The 18,882-nt window shown below is 42.4% G+C and overlaps 1 protein-coding gene across 4 annotated transcripts in view; it reads left to right on the top strand.

Annotated features, from left to right (window-relative positions):
- Positions 1-5,732, top strand: part of LOC115198764 (solute carrier organic anion transporter family member 1C1) — a 68,438-nt gene extending 62,706 nt beyond the window's left edge. For 2 of the 4 annotated variants that reach the window (XM_029761019.1, XM_029761017.1), the window contains exon 15: positions 5,252-5,732. In XM_029761019.1, coding sequence (XP_029616879.1) covers positions 5,252-5,492 — 241 coding nt within the window. In that variant the 3' untranslated portion in view covers positions 5,493-5,732. Of the gene's footprint in view, positions 1-2,321; positions 2,493-3,087; positions 3,486-5,251 lie in introns of those variants that run through there. The other 2 variants (XR_003879290.1, XR_003879289.1) reach the window with 2 other exon arrangements.
- The last annotated feature ends 13,150 nt before the right edge of the window (positions 5,733-18,882 follow it).

Below are 18,882 nucleotides of genomic sequence, written 5' to 3'. Positions count from 1 at the left end.
ATCAGGAGACGTGGAGGAGGCCGTAGGAGGGCAACAACCCAGCAGCAGGACCGCGACCTCCGCCTTTGTGCAAGGAGGAGCAGGAGGAGCACTGCCAGAGCCCTGCAAAATGACCTCCAGCAGGCCACAAATGTGCATGTGTCTGCTCAAACGGTCAGAAACAGACTCCATGAGGGTGGTATGAGGGCCCGACGTCCACAGGTGGTGGTTGTGCTCACAGCCCAACACTGTGCAGGACGTTTGGCATTTGCCAGAGAACACCAAGATTGGCAAATTCACCACTGGCGCCCTGTGCTCTTCACAGATGAAAGCAGGTTCACACTGAGCATGTGACAGACGTGGCAGAGTCTGGAGACGCCGTGGAGAACGTTCTGCTGCCTGCAACATCCTCCAGCATGACCGGTTTGGCGGTGGGTCAGTCATGGTGTGGGGTGGCATTTCTTTGGGGGGCCGCACAGCCCTCCATGTGCTCGCCAGAGGTAGCCTGACTGCCATTAGGTACCGAGATGAGATCCTCAGACCCCTTGTGAGACCATATGCTGGTGCGGTTGGCCCTGGGTTCCTCCTAATGCAAGACAATGCTAGACCTCATGTGGCTGGAGTGTGTCAGCAGTTCCTGCAAGAGGAAGGCATTGACGCTATGGACTGGCCCGCCCGTTCCCCAAATCAAAATCAAATCAAATGTATTCATATCAGCTGATGTAAGAAGGGCTATATCACAAAGTGCTGTACAGAAACCCAGCCTAAAACCCCAAACAGCAAGCAATGCAGATGTAGAAGCACGGTGGCTAGGAAAAACTCCCTAGAAAGGCCAAAACCTAGGAAGAAACCTAGAGAGGAACCAGGCTATGAGGGGTGGCCAGTCCTCTTCTGGCTGTGCCGGGTGGAGATTATAACAGCACATGGCCTAGATGTTCAAATGTTCATAAATGACCAGCATTGTCAAATAATAATAATCATAGTAGTTGTCGAGGGTGCAACAAGTCAGTAACACAAGAGTAAGTGTCAGTTGGCTTTTTCATAGCCGATCTTTGAGAGTATCTCTACAGCTCCTGCTGTCTCTAGAGAGTTGAAAACAGCAGGTCTGGGACAGGTAGCACGTCCGGTGAATAGGTCAGGGTTCCAGCAGGTCTGGGACAACAGGTCTGGGACAGGTAGCACGTCCGGTGAACAGGTCAGGGTTCCATAGCTGCAGGCAGAACAGTTGGAACTGGAGCAGCAGCACGGCCAGGTGAACTGGGGACAGCAAGGAGTCATCAAGCCAGGTAGTCCTGAGGCATGGTCCTCAGGACTACCTGACACCGGAAAAGACAAGAGAAATACTCCAGATGTGACAGACTGACCCTAGCCCCCCGACACATAAACTACTGCAGCATAAATACTGGAGGCTGAGACAGGAGGGGTCAGGAGACACTGTGGCCCCATCCGATGAAACCCCCGGACAGGGCCAAACAGGTAGGATATAACCCCACCCACTTTGCCAAAGCACAGCCTCCACACCACTGGAGGGGTATCTCCAACCACCAACATACCATCCCGGGACAAGGCCGAGTATAGCCCACAAAGATCTCCGCCACGGCACAGCCCAAGGGGGGGCGCCAACCCAGACAGGAAGACCACGTCAGTGACTCAACCCACTCAAGTGACGCACCCCTCCCAGGGACGGCATGGAAGAACACCAGTAAGCCAGTGACTCAGACCTGAATCCAATTGAGCACATCTGGGACATCATGTCTCGCTCCATCTACCAACGCCACGTTGCACCACAGACTCTCCAGGAGTTGGCGGATGCTTTAGTCCAGGTCTGGGAGGAGATCCCTCAGGAGACCATCCGCCACCTCATCAGGAGCATGCCCAGGTGTTGTAGGGAGGTCATACAGGCACGTGGAGGCCACACACACTACTGAGCCTCATTTTGACTTGTTTTAATGACATTACATCAAAGTTGGATCAGCCTGTAGTGTGGTTTTCCACTTTAATTTTGAGTGTGACTCCAAATCCAGACCTCCATGGGTTGATAAATTGGATTTCCATTGATTATTTTTGTGTGATTTTGTTGTCAGCACATTCAACTATGTAAAAAAATAAGTATTTAATAAGATTATTTCATTCATTCAGATCTAGGATGTGTTATTTTAGTGTCCCCTTTATTTTTTTGAGCAGTATATTTAAGTAGTTAGTGAAATGTTCTAAGCAAGAAAAGTTACCTTTTCAGCCATCCCGGCACTGCCAGTATTTAATATTGTCTATTAAAAAGTAACACCTAAATGCCTTTATACATACAAGTGTCCAAATGTGTGCTTACTTGACCTCCATTATAGCCAATAGAAAAAAGGCTGAGGGCCGAAAAACAGGTGGGGGTCCACCACCACTCACTGAAGCTGAAGAGATGGCCCTCAGTCAAAACAGTGGGTGACCTATTCCTGAAGGCATCTCTGGAGGTAGCTCATCTGACCCAACCACCCCCCAGGGCACAAGGGCCTACATAAGAGGTTAGTTATTCAAATTATTGATATATGTATATTCATCCTTTTGCCAGTGTTACCTCAGTGACTCCCACCCATCCATCTTAGACACAACTTAGCACACTGATTTTCTTGTAGTGGTACAATTCTTTGTAATTGACTGCTGTTGCTTTTTCAGATTCTTAGTTGTCCTTCAGACATCATATTCTATTTTAAGGTGACTCAGAGTTATATATTTGAAAAGTTGTGATGTGACCTGCACACTGTTGTAAAAACAAACTTCAAATTAGGTGGGGCACTTTTCTGGGTAAAGTTGTAATTTAACTGTCTAATCTTCATCTTCGACCAGTTACTGAAGGTGTAATCTGTCTGGTGTAGCCTTCTGCCATAACAGACATCCATGCAGTTATAAGTACTCTTAATACTCCACAGATTTGTCATAATGGGTTAGAGTAGAACACCACAATTGTTATTTTTTTCATTACATGAGGATGATGAAGACAGATGCCACAGAGAGGGGAGATACAGAGGCCTATTGAGGTTTACACCTTAAAAATAACATCTAACAGTTGATGATAGTGTTGTACCATAATAAAACTTGCACCTTCTTTTTCTCTAACAGAGCAATGCTGGAAATTACAACGAGGAAGAGGGTCCATCCACCTCCACAGCACAACTTACCTCAGTAAGATGTTGTTCAGCATTGGCCCATGACTTGCAATGAAACTAACTAGACCTGGCACTGTGAAATTCAATGTCATTTTTTTGTGTGTGTTCCTATAGCTCCCTGTGAAACAGCTGTACAAGGTGTACTTAGAGAAACAAATTGAAAAATGTCATTTAGAAATTGACCACAAGGCTGCAGATACAAAATATAGAAATACAACTGCTGGAACATCAATTCAAGGTGGGTGAGGTGCCCACAGGTGGATGATTTTACTTGTTTGAACAACATAACAAATATTAACTACTGTACTGCATTTGTACTTGCAGGAAATAAAGAAGACTTCATAAAAAGAAGGGCATATTGTCTTTATTTGACATTGGGGAGGTGATGGGTCAATCAGAAATGATGGTAGCATATTGTGTCTCTGACTGCTCTTCCATCTGGTGCGTCAGCGGGGTGGTCAGGATCGTTATCAGGGTCGTTCACTGGTTGAGTAGGACATTGATCTCCTCTAATTGTGGCAATGTTGTGGAGAATCACACATGCCACAATAATGTCACATGCCCTTTCTGGGGTGACCCTGAGCCTACGAAGGAACTGTAACTGGGTCTTGAGCATCCCAATGGTCATCTCTACCCTGGCTCGTGTCCTGCAGTGAGCCAAGTTATAACGTTGCAGCGGGCCGGGCTCAGGATCAGGGTAAGGGGTCAGAAAATAGGGTTGGCAAGGGTATCCTCTGTCACTGAGCAGGTAACCATTGAATTCTCCTATGATAATACGAGGATACAGTTTACATGTTCAGTTGCAATAGGAGGTAGGAAAATATTGATGATTATAATAGGATATAGCTATATATAACTCTCCACGGGCGCTCAATGTACACTCACAAAAAAATTGCGAGTCATGCACAGACCCAGGCCACTTTGCTTCCACGTTGCTGATGGTGTGGGCTGCATCACATATGATCTTCACAGTGCAGAAGAATAATTAGCTGCAGTAGCTGTATTGTGAAGTATCTTTCATTTGGAATGCTAAAGGCTACTATTTAGGCCTACCTGCCCATTAATGCTGTTGTAAGACTTCCTATTCACATAATCTCCTTCATTTACTGAAGGAGCTGTGAGAGGAATGAGTGCCATCTATGCAGCCAATCACACCTGGAAACCCTAAAATATATCAAATTAACTGATTAGTGCTTCAAGTCTCAAAGCTTCATAATAAATAAATAAATGATTGCTTAGACTGATACCGGCAATTCTGTGGAATTCTTCTTTGATGAGTATTGTGGGTCTGTGACTTGGGAACACCACAAACGTGTACAGTAAACATTTCACTGCAAGAGTCACATTTCTGACAGCCTGACAGACGGTTGCCTGAAATATGCTCAGCGTCACCGATGTTATATAGAAAACTCCCGTTGGCAAGAAAACAAAGTGCAACACAAAGAATGTGTTCCGAACTGAGAGCATGTCCACGATGTGTCATATGAACGATATGAGGGCTGAGAATATTGTTCAGATGAATGATCGATTGTGCAGAAAAATGGAAACGCCCACAGATAATCATCAGGGAATGATAAAACATCCAGGCGGGGTCTGATCACCCTCTCCTGACGGAGATTTCTGCGGCGTATTTGTGCTTCAATAACAACTGGCTCTTCAAGAAAAGGACTCGCCATGTCTGACACCTCCTTCAGTCTGCAGGCTTCAGCTAAAGAGGAGGAGAAACTCTGGGTTAGTTGAAGAAAACCTGCCAGTGAGCAGGTTAGCTTCATGGAGTATGTTGCCATAGTAACTGACTCAGAGTTAAGCTGAACTGGCTTTGTGAAACCGAAAACCCAGAGTTTCCTTCAACTCTGAGTCAACTAACTGAGTTTTCATTAAACCTGCTTTCTGAAACAGGGCCCTGGTCAAGCCTGATACACAACACAAACGCACACAGACAACACACTTACTTTAAAGTGATAATGTTGGAGAGGCATACCCTCTATAACATCAGATGCTGAACATTGATTTTCAAGCCAATATTGAAGGCAACCCCCAGTAGACTTGCCACTTGGAAGCACCAGTGTAATGTCAAGTCTCTGAGTGTGTGTATCCCTTGGTCTCTCTCTCCTCAGGATAGCTTACCTGGGTCTGACTATGGGCCTGAGGACAGTTTCCTTCCTGCTGTGTATACTGGGATTTGTGCTGCTCAAACAACACCTGCGGAGAGAGGAATGCAGCGCCCACCAAGTGGCCAATGGCGGAGCAGAACTGGAGGCACTCAGGAAAGAGGAGGTCCTAGCCTCCAACTCAGACCAATCGCCTCAGACTTCCACAACAGACTACAACAACACAGAGAGAGACACACGGCTGTGACAGTCTGAGACAATCTCCCCTGATCCCTCACGTTACACACAGACACACACAAACACTAGATTTGCAGGAACCAACAATGGGCTGTGCCTGACCATCTCATCTCATAGAACATAAATGATGTATTTGTACTGGACCTGTCTAGGTTATGTATATTTAACAATATACAGTTGAAGTCAGAAGTTACATACACCTTAGCCAAATACATTTAAACTCAGTTTCTCACAATTCCTGACATTTAATCCTAGTAAAAATCCCCTGTCTTAGGTCAGCACTTTATTTTAAGAATGTGAAATGTCAGAATAATAGTAGAGAGAATGATTTATTTCAGCTTTTATTTCTTTCATCACATTCCCAGTGGGTCAGAAGTTTACATACACTCAATTAGTATTTGGTAGCATTGCCTTTAAATTGTTTAACTTGGGTCAAACTTTTCAGGTAACCTTCCACAAGCTTCCCACAATAAGTTGAGTGAATTTTGTCCTATTCCTCCTGACAGAGCTGGTGTAACTGAGTCAGGTTTGTAGGCCTCCTTGCTCGCACACACTTTTTCAGTTCTGCCCACAAATTTTCTATAGGATTGAGGTCAGGGCTCTGTGATGGCCACTCCAGTGCCTTGACTTTGTTGTCCTTAAGCCATTTTGCCACAACTTTGTAAGTATGCTTGGGGTCATTGTCCATTTGGAAGACCCATTTGCGACCAAGCTTTAACTGTATGATGTCTTGAGATGTTGCTTCAATATATCCACATAATTTTCTTTCCTCATGATGCCATCTATTTTGTGAAGTGCACCAGTCCCTTCTGCAGCAAAGCACCCCCACAACATGATGCTGCCACCCCCATGCTTCACGGTTGGGATGGTGTTCTTCGGCTTACATTTACATTTTTGTCATTTAGCAGACGCTCTTATCCAGAGCGACTTACAGTAGTGAATACATACATTTGCATACATTTTTTATTTAATTTTTTTCTGTGCTGGCCCCCCATGGGAATCGAACCCACAACCCTGGTGTTGCAAACACCATGCTCTACCAACTGAGCTACAGGGAAGGCTTGAAAGCCTCCCCCTTTTTCCTCCAAACATAACGATGGTCATTATGGCCAAAGCGGTTCTATTTTTGTTTCATCAGACCAGAGGACATTTCTCCAAAAAGTACTAAATTTGTCCCCATGTGCAGTTGTAAACTGTAGTCTGGCTTTTTAATGGTGGTTTTGGAGCAGTGGCTTCTTCCTTGCTGAGTGGCCTTTCAGGTTATACCTTCAGGCGTTTGGAAATTGCTCCCAAGGATGAAACAGAATTGTTTTCTGAGGACTTGGCTGATTTATTTAGATTTTCCCATGATGTCAAGCCAAGAGGCACTGAGTTTGAAGGTAGGCCTTGAAATACATCCACAGGTACACCTCCAATTGACTCAAATTATGTCAATTAGCCTATCAGAAGCTTCTAAAGCCATGACATCATTTTCTGGAATTTTCCAAGCTGTTTAAAGGAACAGTCAACTGTGTATGTAAACTTCTGACCCACTGGAATTGTGATACAGTGAATTATAAGTGAAATAATCTGTCTGTAAACAATTGTTGGAAAAATTACTTGTGTCATGCACAAAGTAGATGTCCTAACTGACTTGCCCAAACTATAGTTTGTTAACAAGAAATGTGTGGAGTGGTTGAAAAATGAGTCTTAATGACTCCAACCTAAGTGTATGTAAACTTCCGACTTCAGCTGTATATGTTCTTGATATAACTGAAGTATTTCATAGATGTACCTGCTGTATTTTACAAAACCACAAATGTAACTACATAGAATGTCATCTTTGTTGTTGGTACAAAGAAAGTATTTAATTGGATTTGTTAACCATTGGTTAATTGTTTTTACTGCAGCGAGAGTCCAGTTTCAGTCACTGAGTATTTTTGTAACAACTCTCAAGGTAGTCTACATTATAATATTGTTAGACAGCTTCAATCTGTTGAAAGAGAATGTCAGACATTCTGCGTTACTCTACTGTTAACATTGCCAAATTGTGAACTCAATAGCCCTGTTTATGCACCTATCATGCTGATATTGTCCTGATCTTGTCTGTTTACACTTATACACAGCAAATTGGTTAGTGTTACCTAGTGTTGATATTTCTATTTAACATTTGTAGTATTGATTCTGGTGGTAAATTAACACTCAGTGGTTTAAAAGAAACCCACTGTTGGTATTAATTAATAACCAGTGGTAAACCAAAACCACACCCATCATTATCATATTTCCCAGCATGCTCATCTTCAGGTAGATTTCTTGGAATTGTTTGTTTCAATATCTCTGTTTTTGCATGTACATTTATTGATTAAATAGTCTGATTCAACTCAAATATAACATGCATTTTTCTAAACGAATCAAATATGTTACTTGGACTTATTGTACCCGGCACTGAAATGGTTGTTCCAGTTTAGATTATTTAGGTTGTCTCATCTCTTATCCTTCCCAAACCAAATTCCAAATGTTGGCGATCCCCACTCTGGCTGGATTACAAATCACAGCATTGTGTGACCTGCAGGCCTGATCTTCCCTGTAAATCATGAGTTTATGGCATTGGATTTATGGTTAAATAATTTGATTTAAATGATAACATAATTCACTTAAGATCTCACTTGGTGAAGGCTGGAGGACTGAAAACAGATGAATGCAACAACCATCTCTCTGTCACTAAGAAATATTCATGGGTGGTATCTCTGCAATTCACTCGAAAGGCAAGGCACTCTGGGAAATATGCAAATAATGCTTTACACTAAGCAGTGTGTTAATTTAACACTGAAAAGTGTGGACCGGTATATACATTGGACCAGTGTTAATGTAACATTCTCAGTGTTGATTTAACACTGGAGAATTTGCTGTGTAAGAGCTGATCACAATACACCTTTTAATTGTCTACACCGGTCTAAAAATTTGGACAAAATCAGGACAAAGGACACGTTAGCACCAGGTATAAACAGGGCTACTGTTCATCATGTCTGTGTGACTGTTATGCCACAGGAGATGCCACTGTGCCAGTTGACCGTAGCTGTTCTCTGCCTTAGGTGTGTTCTTATTTCAGTTCTGATCAAATCCGCTAGATGGCAGTATTGCATACTGGTAGTAAATCCATCTCAGTCTTATCACAATGAATTGTGATACAATTAACAACTCAAAATATCATTATAGATATAAAATGCACATCCACTGGACCACTACACTGTCTACCATCAGTGACTATCCACTGTAGGTGCCATATTCATTATGAGAAGTAAAGTAAATTTGCATAATTTATTGGTCAGTCTGTCTGCGTGTCTGAGTGTGTATACGTTGTGTACGTATGTTTGAAAGTTTTAGGGCTCTATTTAATCTGTATCGCTGAAGCTTTACAATTGCGCTATAGAAATGTAAAGGTCATTTCCGATTGAGCAGCGTTTACCATGAATGCAGTCTCCACTACAGTTGGAATATTGCCTTTATATTTTAAACACACTAACGCTGAATTTCCGCAATACGGATTGAATAGAGCCCTTCATGTGCCAAAATCTCTGAACAAAAACATCATGGTCAATTCTCAGGTTGTTCCTAAATTAGTGAATAAACATGTCTTTTTATATTATACCAGTGAATATTTAAATCACTTGGGTTGGTGGGCCAAATATATGTTAATTTGGCAAGAGATACCAAGAAACCTTTATTTGAATCGCTTTGTTTTGTTTGTGAAGCAAATTAAATGAAATGGATGGCATTTCTCACTCGCTTAAATTATTTTTGTATTTCTTCGATTAAACAAAGAATATCTTGTAAATGTTATACAATAACAAAACATTTTTAATATGGGATAACATGATTGTATGTGGAGAACCCCCCCCCCAAAAAAAAATAAAAATAATAATAATAATTACATTAATAGTAAGCCATACTGAAATATTGCAACACTTTCTTACTCAAAGCAGATATTTGTACTCGCACTGAGAAAATATATCTACAGTGGTCTGAAAGGCACTTATACTGTCAGGGAAGCTTCTGTCCCCTAGTATTGGAATTTAATGTACAGTACTTGGGGGAGATAAGTGCTTAAGGCATGGGGGCTAGAGTAAGACTTGTTGGTCAATCCCACTTCAAGTGCAGACCCGGTCCACCCAACCAAACCCCTGGGCTGAGACAGTCATACTCTCTGGTTTTATTAGTCTATACAATCTTCACAGTTGTATGTGACACACTACAGGGGGTCTGAGAGTGAGAAGAGGGAATAGGAATCGCCTCCCACTTTTGTAACTGTTTGAAAATCCTTATTTTATTAATTTAACCTTTATTTAACTAGGCAAGTCATTTAAGAACAAATTATTATTTACAATGACGGCCTACACCGGCCAGACCCAGACGACGCTGGGCCAATTATGCGCCGCCCTATGGGACTCCCAATCACGGCCGGTTGTGATACAGCCTGGATTTAAACCAGGGTGTCTGTAGTGACGCCTCAAGCACTGAGATGCAGTACCATAGACCGGTGCGCCACTCGGGAGCCTTATTACAAAACAGAAAATCATGACCCCATATTGGATTTTCAATCTAGACCGACCCTGTGTAATATTCACAAACCCCTTAACATCTAAATATGTAGAATATCTTCAGAGGACTGGAAACAGAATATCAGCATTGATATCAAATATAAAAAATAAAAAAAAAATGTTTTAAAATAATCACTCTATAGCTTCTCTACCCATATCAACTCAATTCAAATTTTGTTTAACAAAACACAAAAACTCAAATCTTTAATATACCTAGCTGCTATATATATATATATATATATATATATATATATATATATAAAAATGCAACAGTGGTGCTCTTGCCATATACTGGGGAAAAAACAGCATAGCAAGCCCATTACATCAAAAATACATTCACAGTAGAAGACCACTGTAATCTGAAGCTTGTACAGCCATGCATGCAGGCATTCATTCACAACTGAAAATCTCCAAAAGTCAGCAAATACTATAAACACTATTTCTAGGCTGGTGTAGTAGCTATTCTATTACAAACGTGCTAAGGTGCGTTTTATCTAATGTTTGGCGGCTCAGTGGTGGTTTGGAGGAGTATTTTGGTGACATCATGCAGTGCTTCAGTATGTCAAAGGAAAATGATAGCGTGCGTGACAGTGTTTTTTTCTGGTTTCTTGGTACAATCTGTAAACGTTCTGACCGCTGTAGTCATAAGCTCAATCAATCATCCTTTTTGTCTCCAATCTCTTGAAGATTCTGGAAAAAATAATATATACAGTATATTTTCATTTATTTCACCTTTATTTAACCAGGTAGGCAAGTTGAGAACAAGTTGTCATTTACAATTGCGACCTGGCCAAGATAAAGCAAAGCAGTTCGACAACATACAACAACAGAGTTACACATAGAGTAAAACAAATATACAGTCAATAATACAGTAGAAAAATAAGTCTATGTACAATGTGAGCAAATGAGGTGAGATAAGGGAGGTAAAGGCAAAAAAAGTCCATGGTGGCAAAGTAAATACAATATAGCAAGTAAAACACTGGAATGGTGGATTTGTAGTAGAAGAATGTGCAAAGTAGAAATAGAGATAATGGGGTGCAAAGGAGCAAAATAAAATAAATAAATACAGTAGGGGAAGAGGTAGTTGTTTGGGCAAAATTATAGATGGGCTATGTACAGGTGCAGTGATCTGGGAGCTGCTCTGACAGCTGGTGCTTAAAGCTAGTGAGGGAGATAAGTGTTTCCAGTTTCAGAGATTTTTGTAGTTCGTTCCAGTCATTGGCAGCAGAGAACTGGAAAGAGAGACGGCCAAAGGAGGAATTGGCTTTGGGGGTGACCAGAGAGATATACCTGCTGGAGCGCATGCTACAGGTGGGTGCTGCTATGGTGACCAGTGAGCGGACTTTACCTAGCAGGGTCTTGAAGATGACCTGGAGCCAGTGGGTTTGGCGACGATTATGAAGCGAAGGCCAGCCAATGAGAGCATACAGGTCGCAGTGGTGGGTAGTATATGGGGCTTTGGTGACAAAACGGATGGCACTGTGATAGACTGCATCCAGTTTGTTGAGTAGGGTATTGGAGGCTATTTTGTAAATGACATCGCCTAAGTCGAGGATCGGTAGGATGGTCAGTTTTACGAGGGTATGTTTGGCAGCATGAGTGAAGGATGCTTTGTTGCGAAATAGGAAGCCAATTCTTGATTTAACTTTGGACTGGAGATGTTTGATGTGAGTCTGGAAGGAGAGTTTACAGTCTAACCAGACACCTAGGTATTTGTAGTTGTCCACATATTCTAAGTCAGAACCGTCTAGAGTAGTGATGCAGCACAGGCGGGCAGGTGCAGGCAGCGATCGGTTGAAGAGCATGCATTTAGTTTTACTTGTATTTAGGAGCAGTTGGAGGCCACGGAAGGAGAGTGTGACATCGAAGCTTGTCTGGAGGGTTGTTAACACAGTGTCCAAAGAAGGGCCAGAAGTATACAAAATGGTGTCGTCTGCATAGAGGTGGATCAGAGACTCACCAGCAGCAAGAGCGACTTCATTGATGTATACAGAGAAGAGAGTTGGCCCAAGAATTGAACCCTGTGGCACCCCCATAGAGACTGCCAGAGGTCCGGACAACAGGCCCTCCGATTTGACACACTGAACTCTATCAGAGAAGTAGTTGGTGAAACAGGCGATGCAATCATTAGAGAAACCAAGGCTATTGAGTCTGCCGATGAGGATGTGGTGATTGACAGAGTCAAAAGCTTTGGCCAGGTCAATGAAAACGGCAGCACAGTATTGTTTCTTATCGATGGCGGTTACGATATCGTTTAGGACCTTGAGCGTGGCTGCCGTAGAGAAATGCTTATTGAAATTCTCAATTATAGTGGATTTATTGGTGGTAACAGTGTTTCCTAGCCTCAGAGCAGTGGGCAGCTTGGAGGTGCTCTTATTCTCCATGGACTTTACAGTGTCCCAGAACTTTGAGTTAGTACAACAGGATGCAAATTTCTGTTTGAGAAAGCTAGCCTTAGCTTTTCTAACTGCCTGTGTATATTTGTTCCTAACTTCCCTGAAAAGTTGCATATCACGGGGGCTAGTCGATGCTAATGCAGAACGCCACAGGATGTTTTTGTGCTGGTCAAGGGCAGACAGGTCTGGAGTGAACCAAGGACTATATCTATTCCTAGTTCTAAATTTTTTGAATGGAGCATGCTTATTTAAGATGGTGAGGAAGGCACTTTTAAAGAATAGCCAGGCATCATCTACTGACGGGATGAGGTCAATGTCATTCCAGGATACCCCGGCCAGGTCGATTAGAAAGGCCTGCTCGCAGAAGTGTTTTAGGGAGCGTTTGACAGTGATGAGGGGTGGTCGTTTGGTCGCAGACCCATTATGGATGCAGGCAATTAGGCACTGATCGCTGAGCTCTTGATTGAAAACAGCAGAGGTGTAATTGGAAGGCGAGTTAGTTAGGATGACATCTATGAGGGTGCCCGTGTTTACAGATTTGAATAAGAATTAGTGTTCGTTTTTGTCACAACCCAGCTCGTGGGAAGTGACAGAGCTCTTATAGGACCAGGGCATAAATAATATGATAATCAATAATTTTGCTCTTTATTTAATAATCTTACATATAAAACCTTATTTGTTCATTGAAAACTGTGAATAACTCACAGGTTAATGAGAAGGGTGTGCTTGAAAGGATGCACATAACTCTGCAATGTTGGGTTGTATTGGAGAGAGTCTGTCTTAAATAATTTTCCACACAGTCTGTGCCTGTATTTAGTTTATGTTAGTGAGGGCCGCGAATCCACTCTCACATAGGTATGTGATTGCAAAGGGCATCAGTGTCTTAACAGCATGATACTCTGAGCGCAGCCCAATCCAGAAATCTGCCAGTGGCTTCTGATTAAATTACATTTTCACAGAACCGCTTGTTGCAATTTCGATGAGGCTCGCTTGTTCAGATATCAGTAAGTGGACTGGAGGCAGGGCATGAAAGGGATAACGAATCCAGTTGTTTGTTTCATCCGTTTCGGGAAAGTACCTGCGTAATTGTGCACCCAACTCACTCAGGTGCTTCGCTATGTGACATTTGACATTGTCCGTAAGCTTGAGTTCATTTGCACACAAAAAAAATCATACAATGATGGAAAGACCTGTGTGCTGTCCTTGTTAATGCAGACAGAGAAGAGCTCCAACTTCTTAATCATAGCCTCAATTTTGTCCCGCACATTGAATATAGTTGCGGAGAGTCCCTGTAATTGTCACGGTTGTCGTAGGGTAAGGACCAAAACGCAGCGGGTATATGTACACTCATCTTCTTTTATTCAGACAAAGAAGGAAAACCAAAATAAACACGTATACAAAACACAACGACTAATAACAGGCTGGTAAGGCACAAAGCTATACACAGCACAATCTCCCACAAACTAACAGGTGAAAACAGGCGACCTAAGTATGACTCTCAATCAGCAACAACGATGTACAGCTGTTCCTGATTGAGAATCATACCAGGCCAACAGAAATACAAAACTAGAACAGCCCCTTAGAAATACAAACACAAGAACATACCCAACACCCTGGAACACATAAATCAAATACCCCTCTACAAAACACACACACCGAACCACCTAAATCAACTACCCCCTCTACATCGACACTTATACCAATAAACCCCAGAAACACTATACACAAAATATCCCTCTAACACATACACAAAACCATGAAAACAAATACCCTCTGCCACGTCCTGACCAAACTACAATAACAAATAGACCCTTTTACTGGTCAGGACGTGACAGTAATCCTAGATTCAGATCATTCAGGCGAGAAAAAACATCACCCAGATAGGCCAGTAGTGTGAGAAACTCGTCATCATGCAAGCGGTCAGACAAATTAAAATTATGGTCAGTAAAGAACTTTAAGCTTGTCTCCAATGAAAAAAAAGTACATTCTTTACCCCTTGATAACCTGCGCACTTCTGTATGTTGTAAACGCGTTACAATGTCGCTGGCCATATCATTGCATAGTGCAGAAAATACACAAGAGTTCAGGGGCCTTGCTTGAACAAAGTTAACCATTTTCACTGTAGTGTCCAAAACATCTTTCAAGCTGTCAGGCATTCCCTTGGCAGCAAAAGCCTCTCGGTGGATGCTGCAGTGGACCCAAGTGGCGTAGGGAGCACCTGCTTGCACCCACGTTACCACTCCACTATGTCTCCCTGTCATGGCTTTTGCGCCATCAGTACAGATACCAAAATGAGCAGCAGCTACGTTTGGCTACATCAGGACCATTAGTGGAATTCCCAGGAGAGTGTAATGGTTAATGTGATTGGATGTTAATTATTTGACTAGGCACACACACACAGTATTGTTTAACATTCTCTGCTAGCAAATAAAACTAAATCAGAGAATGTATTAGTTACAAACCTATGTGGCATACAGAAGATTTGGATTATATGCCCCCCTGCCTCTCTCTGCAGGTGGGAAATCACTCCCCCACAGTGGCCCATGTTCACAGAGCCACCATCTGCCCCGAAGGAGATGCACTTCTTCATCCATGACCCTCCATCCTCCTCTGGGCGAACAGCACGAAATGTGGCCTTCGCATTGAATCTATATGTTCTCCCTCCACCGGCTACAGTGGACGTTGAAGTGACTGCGGGGGTCACAGTAGCTTCGCTAACGTTGTTCTCAGCATCCCTAACATTAGCCGCTTCAGGTACACCTTGTGAAGAGGCTTTATTAGTTGAACTTTACGAATCCCCCTCGCCGGATTCCTCTTTCTCCTCGTCTCTTTTTCGCTTAAAATAAAATTGAATGGGCTTCATTTTTAGCAATGTCTGCACGTTAATTTATAGCCTATACCGATACTATTTTCCAGTGTTCAACTTTCTCTCTCTGACTGGCCTGCGTCATCACAGAAAACTCTACTGTGGTTGGCGCATGCCATTGTGGAATGTGGGACTTGTAGTTTTTAAACAATTAGCAGCAGGGGAAAAGTAGATTACAGTAGGTTGTAATCTTTAATCGCATACTGTGCTCGTAAATATTTTTTAGGGGCAAATGCAACTGAAATACTCGCACTGTAGAGCCCTGATTGGTGCAGCCGGAATTGGGTGAGAGCCCTCCCACCTGATGGTTGATGACAGGCCTGGCCCAGGCCCTGGACGAGAGGAATGATTAGCCGTGGTTGGTAATTGGCGGAAAGGCGAAGGAGTGGTGCTTTGTCTAGATGAAGGAGGAATGCTAACTTGTGTCACTGGCATTAATGGCGATGTGTGCCATGCTGTACCAGAGGAGCAGATTGGTAAAGAAAGGCAGACGGGTCAGGTCCATGTGGAGGGGTGGTCAGGTCAACTCCCTGTTTGTTCTTCTTCAGGAAGGATGAGACCATCCGTGCATCCTCCAATTCCCTTCTTGCTTGACGGTGCCGTCGCTGCTGTGCCAGGTCCTTGGCAATGAATTTCCGTTCCTGTAGAGCTCTACGGGCCTGCACATCCAATAGGTGACATCGTTTGTCAGCCTGTCGTTCCTCCTCAATCTGACGCTCAATTTCCTCCAACGCTAGTAGTTTCATCCTCTCTCGTAGGGCAGCGGTCTGTGAATCACTGAGGGCTAGCAAATGGTTGCTGCCATGGCCACTTCCAAAGGGGTATCCACTGGTCGAACTCTCACTCCGTCTAGAGTGCCTTGACGATTTCCCATTAGTTAACTATTTCAGGTTTGATGATGAATACTACCTCCAAATGAATGGAGCATTTATGGGCTCCACATTCGCTCCAAGCTATGCTAACCTTTATGTGGGTCATTTTGAATAACGTTTTGTTAACAATGAAAATGAGAATCAATTTTTTTTATAAAATCCTGAAGTGGTATAGATATTTTGCATATAGGGAGGAACGGGAGAAGAGCCATCAGACTTTATGGAATTACTCAATGACATTGACCCCAATCTCAAATTCACTATTGAATGTCACACGAAACGTGTTCATTACATCGATATGTGGATTGAGAAATCAAAATGGAACCCTGTTTACAACTCTGTACAGAAAAGAAACAGACAGAAATATTCTATTACAGGGGGACAGCTTCCACCCTGAGCCATTAAAAAGAGGACTTCCAAGAAGCCAGTGTTTCAGACTGCACCGTATATGCCACTCCACAGAGGACTATCTAGAAAAAGCAATACGTTTCTAAGAGGCTACTCTCCACAATGTGTGGATAGAGTTCTAAATTTGGCATTAGGGAAAACACAAGATGAACTGCTACAAAAAAGACCCACTAGAGTTAAAGAACACTAATGTTCACCACCACATATACTTTGAACTCGCGCAAATTGGGAGATGCTGTCAAGAAACACTGGCATGTTATTATCGGACCCAGCTTTGCCAGCTTAATTTAAGAACCCACCACTTATTTTATATAGGAGAGGTTGCAATTTACGTGACAAATTGGTCCATGCCAACTACCAGCCACAATTTGTTTTTGCCAGGCTCTTTTACGCCCTCTTCCGAATGGTAGCTATAAATGCAGAGTTTCCGCACAGTGCAACAATATGATGAATTGTGAATATTTCTGCCACCCACACAGGAAAACGGTTCCAAATAAATGACATTATTACATGCTGCACCACCCATGTTATCTATCAGTGGTTCTCAATCCTGGGGAGCCAAAGGGGCGCACATTTATGTTTTTGCCCTAGCACTACACACCTGATTCAAATCATCAAAGCCTTTTGATGAATTGATGATTTGAATCAGCTGTGTAGTGCTAAGGCAAAAACAAAAATGTGCACCCCTTTGGGTCCTCAGGACCAGGATTGAGAACCAGTGATCGACTTGATTAAATTCCATGTGGGCTGTAGGTAAAACATCTAATTTATCTCAAAGAGAATTAGTGAACATAAATTAAATCAGGAGAAACGACAGGGATTATCCAGTCGCAGTACATTTTAATGGCCAAAAACATGACATTTCTACCTTTTTAGATTTTGTGGCATAGAGAAAGTTAAGATATCAGACAGGGGAGGTGATATAAATAATACTCAGAGCAAAAAAGAATGTTTTGGGATTTTCACCCTCCAGACATTATTCCCAAAAGGTCTTAATGATGAAATGCCCATGCATGTTATGTTGTAAATGTGAACATGAATTAATGCCACCACTTCAGATTACGCTGACGTTTGTTCTTGCACTGTACCCAATGATTTATGAAAACTTACTTGATAGGTCAATGTCCTCATTGTGGTTTTACAGACGTGTTTAATACGTTTTTTTTTGTACACTCTTTATTAGAATAGTTATGAAATGCACATTGTTATATTTGGTAACACTTGCTTATTTTACCTTGACTCCAACCCCATTCGATGCATTGAATGGATGTGGGTGGAGCAAAGTCTACATAAGGGTGCAAATTATAAACATTCACAAAAACTCTGACGAAGGCCTTGAGGCCGATACGTAAAGCTTAATAAAGAGCAGTGATACTAGCAAGAGCAGTGTATGGTTTTCTTGTTTTTTTTCTCATCTTATTCAACTGTTACCATGCACCTGCAACAAAGATAGCTCAGCTGTGCATGTGCTTTGACTCTTAATTATTATTATTTTTAACCTTTATTTAACTAGGCAAATCAGTTAAGAACAAATTCTTATTTACAATGACGGCCTACTCCGGACAAACCCGGACGACTCTGGGCCAATTGTGCGCCGCTCTATGGGACTCCCAATCACAGCCGGATGTGATACAGCCTGGATTCGAACTTGGTACCCATAGGGTAAAGTATCTTGCACTGAGATGCAGTGCCTAACATGCTGACCACACCGTTGCAAAATAAATTTAAACATACACGTTATTCAATTATTGCACCCACACTGCTCGCTCGCGGCAACAAGCATCTGCATTGCCAAGCGCTAAAATAGAAGTCATTCACCTAAGATGTTAGGTGTGCTGTCATGATAATATAAGTGACTCATCTGCTGGATTTGGTCTTATGTATAAAAGTAGAGACTCAGAGCTACAAAATGGTATATCATACACTGCATTTTTGAGGAACAATGGGAAAGTAATTCTGCTTCGAAAGTTGATAAAATTGTAAACTCACTTTTGAGAAAATGGCCTTTGAATGTTTTGGTATCTAGTGAAGAGCTCTTTGTCTACACACATTCAGCATCGTTCACACCCTCTTAATTAAGCTTTAGCCCCACCCATCTCGTTTTGCTCCTGGAGTATTCAGAGCATCGGCTCTGGCCGATGATTTGTTTACCTCTGGATAATATGAAAGCAGCCAAACCAGCTCAGCTGGCAACAATTTCATTATGCTTCTTTGCCGACGTTTACCTTTACCGGCCATATTCAATGGGCGTTGTACACTTTAGCTTACGACATGTAGCTAG

Source organism: Salmo trutta, chromosome 8 (genome assembly GCF_901001165.1).
Source record: "Salmo trutta chromosome 8, fSalTru1.1, whole genome shotgun sequence".
Classification (NCBI taxonomy): Eukaryota; Metazoa; Chordata; class Actinopteri; order Salmoniformes; family Salmonidae; genus Salmo; species Salmo trutta.
Note: the sequence above shows the minus strand (reverse complement) of the source record. Positions and strands in the feature narration are given on the sequence as shown.